This window comes from Oryzias melastigma, linkage group LG4, assembly GCF_002922805.2.
Source record: "Oryzias melastigma strain HK-1 linkage group LG4, ASM292280v2, whole genome shotgun sequence".
Classification (NCBI taxonomy): domain Eukaryota; kingdom Metazoa; phylum Chordata; class Actinopteri; order Beloniformes; family Adrianichthyidae; genus Oryzias; species Oryzias melastigma.
This window is the reverse complement of record NC_050515.1, coordinates 11386545-11392914: the sequence shown is the minus strand read 5'-3', so window position 1 is coordinate 11392914 and position 6370 is coordinate 11386545. Positions and strand designations below refer to the sequence as shown.

At 49.1% G+C, this 6370-nt stretch overlaps 1 protein-coding gene across 1 annotated transcript; it reads right to left on the bottom strand.

The window, feature by feature from the left end:
- Positions 1–6: 6 nt before the first annotated feature.
- Positions 7–4832, bottom strand: LOC112150358 (protein NYNRIN-like). Its single transcript, XM_036211515.1, has one exon. It carries the CDS (start codon positions 4814–4816, stop codon positions 734–736), a length of 4083 nt encoding a protein of 1360 aa, XP_036067408.1. The 5' UTR covers positions 4817–4832; the 3' UTR covers positions 7–733.
- Positions 4833–6370: the final 1538 nt, after the last annotated feature.

Below are 6370 nucleotides of genomic sequence, written 5' to 3'. Positions count from 1 at the left end.
GTGACGTTTTTTTACCAGATGGATTTACAGGTAAAGGGTACATAGTGGTGTTAAATCTCAGAAGGAGATGTGTTTTAGTCTTTGACAAATGTAAAATGCGAAACCATTTTTTAGCTTCTGGAGTGGTCATATAGTCTGAAGGTTTCCAATCAGTCCCGGTGTAAGCAAACACAGTTCCCCAACCTGAGGCCGATTCCTGATGGGATAGGTACCACTCATGATTACTATAGGCAGTTCCACGCCACAAATTTAGAAGAGTGATCGAGCTGAGGGGAACAGAAAGAGTGGCTACAAAAATGGAGGCATTGTAGCAGGTGTACAGTTCATTTATCCTTTGGCTGTCAGCCGTAACGTTACAGGGGTTGGTGAGGGTATGAGTTACAGAGCGGGAGGGGCAGGTGGCGAGCATACAGGAACTGATCTCAACATGCCGTTTTGAGCGGTGATGAGTCCGAGTGACGTTTGGGGTTGTGGGGGAAGGTTCCGTTGGCAGAGTCATTAGGGGAAGGGGGGTAGAGCTGATCGATGAGGGGACAGCAGGGGGCGAAGATGAGGGGGGGTCGAACATCCAGAGGATGGGGAACACGATGATGACGGATAGGAATAGGAGGAGACAGGTGGTACCTCTCAGAGGCCATCCAAATTCTCTGAATGGATGCCAGGGGCGGGGATTCTCCATTGTGAGGGTGAAGGGTTGGAGCTTGGCACGCTACTGTTGCAGCGGGACGCTATTTCACTCCACACTGTTTCTCCTCGAGGCGATGCAGCTGGACAAACCAGTCCGCTGTACAGGAACTGCACTCAAAGCCGGGTGCTGGTCCGGTGGTGGAACTCTCCTGCAGTGCGATGCGTGGATCCACGTAGCCCTCTCAGCGACCTTCACTGCCGTCTGTGTGGTCAGGAGGATCTGGTAGGGCCCCACCCAGCGGTGATGGTTCCACCTGTGCCTTCTGAAGCTTTTCACCAGAACGAAGTCTCCAGGGCTGAGGGAGTGAAGCTGACCATCAGCTGGACGCGGGAGGGCAACAGCCACCTGGGACCTGATGTTTGAAAGAGTCTTAGTGAGATTTACACAATAGGTTAGGACATTACTTTCACACAATGCTGTCTCTGGAGGAGGAGCCTTCGGGGGTCCTATTCCTGTGTTGGGGGGAGCTGCAAACAAAATTTCAAAAGGACTTAAATTAGTCCTTCCTCTTTTACGCATGCGCATGTACATCAGGACAAGAGGTAGAGCTTTCGGCCAAGTGAGGCCAGTTTCTTCACAACACTTAGCTAGTTTGTTTTTCAAAGTCCCATTCTCTCGCTCCACAGCTCCTCCACTGGCTGGATGGTACGCACAATGTTTCCTGATGTCAATACCTAAGTGAAGAGAGATCTGTGACACAGCTTCATTGGCAAAGTGAGCACCATTATCACTTGATATTTTTTGTGGTATACCCCATCTAGGAATGATTTCACTTAGAAGAGCTCGTGCTACCGCAGAGGCGTCAGCCTTAGATGTTGGAAAAGCTTCAACCCATTTTGACCACATATCCACCATGACTAAACAATATTTTTTACCTTCAGCCGGTGAAAGTTCAATGAAATCCATCATCACATGCTCAAATGGGCCAGTGGGGGGTGGATGGGCGGCCTTCTGGGTGTTTGATGTCTGTCTGCCTGGATTGTGAGAAGCACAAACCATACATGCTTGACAAAATTTTTGCGCATAACTTGTGAAACCTTTAGTGAACCAGTTCTGTCCGATGGCACTCATCATCCCTCCTTTTGACACGTGGTCTAACCCATGGGTCAATTTCGCGAAGTGAGGAAAGAGAGCAGAGGGCAGACAGGGTTTCCCATTCGGTCCCATCCAACCGTCAGGCGTGTGTTTAGCATCAGCCTGTTTCCAAAGACGAATATCAGCGGGAGTAGCCAGTGACTGAACTGCAGAGAGAGAGGAGGGAACTGACTGAGAACCAGCAGAGAGGGCAGAAAGAGAAAGGGAGGGGGGGGGGAGGAGAGCAGCTTCCTTGGCAGCAGCATCCGCACGGCTGTTACCTATGGAAATGGGATCAAAAGAGTTAGTGTGAGCAACACATTTACACACAGCTACCTGCGATGGCAGCAGAAGAGCGTCCAAAAGATCAGAAACAAGTTTGTGATGAAGGATGGGTTTTCCATCCGATTTCAAGAAACCTCTATGACGCCAAAGAGTGCCAAAATCATGAACGACACCAAAGGCATAACGTGAGTCTGTATAGATAGTAGCAGATTTCCCAGCTGCAAGATGACATGCTCGAGTGAGAGCCACAAGTTCAGCAGCCTGGGCAGAGAAATGACATGGTAAAGGAGCAGACTCAACAGTCTCATGTGAAGAACAGACTGCATAGGCGGCTCGACAATGGCCAGTGTGTGGATCACGGGAGGCGGATCCATCAACAAAGAAAACAAAGTCAGGGTTGGTCAAAGGTTGGTCAGTCATGTCAGGTCGAGGTGAGCAGGTAAGGGACAATTCAGCAACACAGTCATGAGGAGATCCGTCATCAGGTGTGGGTAAAAGTGTAGCAGGATTTAAGACCGAACATCTTTTAACAGTAACGTTCGGCAGCTCGAGCAGGCAGGTATGATATTTCAGAAATCTGGGGAGGGAAAAGTGAGATGAGCGGTGCTCAGCCAGGATGAGGTGTACCTCATGAGGGACCAGCAGGGTCAGGGGTGAATAGCCCACAAGATCTCTGGAGGCCGCAAGAGCCTTCTCCGCTGCAGCGATGGCTCGGAGACAGCGAGGAAAGCCAGCAGCTACAGGATCGAGCTTACAGGAGAAATAAGCCACTGGTCGAAGTGAGCCACCATGATCCTGGAGAAGCACAGATGTCATACAACCTTTTCGCTCATCAACAGTTTGTGTGAAGGGCTTAGACGGGTCAGGAAGGCCCAGAGTAGGAGGTGACTGTAGAGCTATTTTCAGAGAAGTAAATGATTTTTCAGCTTCTGGGGACCACTGTATTTTGTAGCTCATGGGTTTTGATCTTGTTAAGTCACCTAGAGGTTTAGTGAGTTCTGAAAAGTTTGGAACAAATGTTCTACAATAGGAACACAATCCGATGAAAGACAGGAGTTGCTTAACAGTCTCCGGTCTCGGCGCCTGTTGGATTGCGGTCAGATGTTTCGAAGAGAGGCATTTACCTTGTGCACTTATGACATGGCCCAAAAACGTAACTTCTTTTTGTACAAACTGCATCTTGTGTCTGCTGACCTTATGACCTTCAGCTGCTAGATGATGCAAGAGAGCAACTGTGTCAGTTACACACTGTTCTCGTGTGGGTGCGCAGATCATCAAATCATCAACATACTGCAACAGGGCAGAGCCTGGCTGGGGGGAGAAGGAAGAGAGAGAAGCAGCAAGAGCTCTGTTATACACAGTAGGAGAGTCACAGAATCCCTGTGGCATGCGGGTGAAGGTGTAGCCTTGCCCGTTGAACTGGAAGGCAAACCAAAACTGAGAATCAGGATGAACAGGAACAGAGAAGAAAGCGTTAGAGAGGTCAAGAACAGAAAACCACTTAGAGTCAGGAGGAACGTTAGACAGAAGAGTGTAAGGGTTTGGGACACAAGGGGCACATGAATGCACAGCTGCATTAACAGAAGTGAGGTCTTGAACAAAGCGCCATTCTTCCGGTGCAGGAGGGGGGCGGTACTTTTTTACCGGAAGGATGGGCGTGTTCACAGGAGAATGATCATATCTGGTTATAATGCCGGATTTCAAAAAAGACTCAAAAACTGGAGTGATGCCAGCAATGGCTTCAGGTTTCAAAGGATATTGAGCTCTGCGGGGTCTGAAATGGGATTTGGGAGTTACAACGAGGGGCTCACAGTTTTTTATAAGTCCAACATCATATTTGTGAGAAGCCCACACAGATTCCGGAACAGATTCAAGTTCTGGAATCGTGTGTGACTGTGATAAAAGTGTGGAGGGGAGATGAGGCTGATCAGAAGTAAGAGTAATGGCACGCATAGCAGACATGACATTCGATACTCTCATTTTGTAGGCTTGGAGGGAGGGGGAGAAAAGAACAAAGCTATTATGAGATTCTTGCCAGTCTGTAACATGGGTGCAAGCTTTTACCCATGGACCTAGGTCTCTCCACTGATCAATCTCAGACTTAGCCAGGGAGATGTGTGCGACGCTATTCTTTACCAGAAAAAAATCAGACTGATCAGGTGTTAAAGAAACTGATGCAGCACATCGTGCTTGAGACCAAAAAAGATCATGTGCCTCTAAGGAATCAGGCAGTGTGGATAGGAAGCGCTGTTCATATGCATGATCGTACTCAGAGGTCACATAAGCAGTACAATGTAAATTCTCGGGTCTCATCAGCTGTGCACTAGCTGTGGACATCCTCTGAGTTGCAAGGTCAAGAAGTTTCAGGGATGACTCATAATTTATCCACCATTGATAGACAGTAAAGGGTGGGAAGCAGGTGGATATTTTGCAAAGTTGAGGGACAAATTTAGAATTTCTTTGGACCATCATTCCTTCAGGAGTTGACTGTAAGCCGACGCCTAAAGTAAGCATGAGGTCACGCCCCAGTAAATTGAAAGGGCAGCAGTGTGACATCAGAAATGAATGCTTAAATGGAGGCTGTGCCTCAACTGTGCATGGCAGTGGAGCAGAAAAAATTTCTTTTGTTTCCGATCCACTGGCACTCACAGAATATAGGAATCTACCACTTAATTTTGTACCTGGCAACTCAGAGGCGCGTATTACAGAATAAGTAGCACCGGAATCTACAATAAAATCGACAGGTTTTCCTTTTACAATGATTGTCATTAAAGGTAGACGTAAAACACTGTCTTCTGAAGGATGATGTATGAGTGTGTATTTGTTCTTATCTGATGAGGGCTGTGGGCGGCCGACAGATGAACCATCACCCGGAACTCCACTCTCCTCCTGGCCTCAGTTGGGCTGATGACGTGCCTGGTTGTGGTGTTGGGTGCCATATTCACGTTTCTGGAACTGTCCACGTCCCCTCCCACGATTTTGCTTGCGGCCCCTGTTTTTTCGGCTCTTCATTGGACATGTGCGAGCCCAATGTCCATTTAATCCACAGTAGAAACATGCGTCAGTGTCTTGGAGAAGTGGGGGCGGGACACCACGGGGAACAGGAGGTGTCTGCTGCTGCTGGCCGGCTGCATGCTGGAGCAGGTGCAGCTGCGCGCGGTGCTGGGCGTCACTGCGTGATTTTTTTTCCTTTGTTTCTTTTTCAGCCATACGACGTTGTTCATGTTTGGCATGTCTCACCACTTCGGCTAATCGGACAGATCCGTCCTCACAGCCAACGCAGGAGTCCTTTGTCAAGTCCCCTAGGGTTTTTTGCAGGTTGGTGAGGAAGTGTTGTTTTAACAAGCTTTCATAAGGGGTCATGGCTGGACCCGGAAAGTTTACGGGTCTCTCCATGCCGCTGAAGTCGTCATAGGCGGAGTGGAGTCGAGCCAGGAAATCTTCCACAGGTTCGCCGTCATGCTGCCTGCAGGCACTGACACGTGACAGGTCACAATTCACAGGGAAGCGGTTGCGGATGGCATTCGTCAGGCGCTGCACCCATTGTCTGTAGTCGGCGTTGGACTGTGGTTCGTTGCTGCTTGGAGTTCTCCATGTCGGGCTCTGCGGCTGCTGATGTTCTTCGAAGAGAACCCTTAGAATGGAGAACTGTGCAGTGGTTAAGATATGCATCATCACTCTTGCAAGCTCCTGGGAGGTGGGGGCATATTCGTTTATGAAGTTTGACAGTTCTCTGGCCATCACTGCACCACCCTTTTCAGGCTTAGGCAAATGCTTTGAAGCTGCGATAATATCATCTGCTGTCCATGGGCGGAACACATACATTGGTTGTCCCGTGGGCCCGGCCACCTGAACCATCGGGGCAGTGAAGACAGGAGCAAAAGGATAAGAATGACCTGCAGCAGTTTGGCTTCTGGTGACTCTGCCTCCTAGCTGCAGTCCGCTACTTTCGCTTTTTTCTTTTTTTACAGTTTCTTTTTTTATAGTCTCTTGGTCTTGAATGTGAGGCAGTGGGTATACGGTAAAGGGGAAAGGCTCCACTTGCTCTGTGCTGGCAGCCGCTGCAGCTCCCTGGCCGGCGTCGGGAGACTTCACAGGAGGTGGTGGAGGCACGTAGGGAGGAGGGGGAGCAGAGTCCAGGGATGGGTCAACTGCAGCTTTCCACGAACCCTGTAGGGAAGGATAGAGAGGTGCTGAGGTGGATGTTTTTTCAGCATTTGTAATTTCCTTTCCCTTGTTGTTTTCTCTTGGTTCCTGTATTTTTAGAGCAGTCATGGCTTTACGCATTTGTTGTTTTTCTCTTCTTTCAGACTCAGTTTCCCA

Coding starts and splice junctions, on each gene's coding strand:
- LOC112150358 (XM_036211515.1), bottom strand. CDS start 4,816: ATGACAATCATTGTAAAAGGAAAACCTGTCGATTTTATTGTAGATTCC.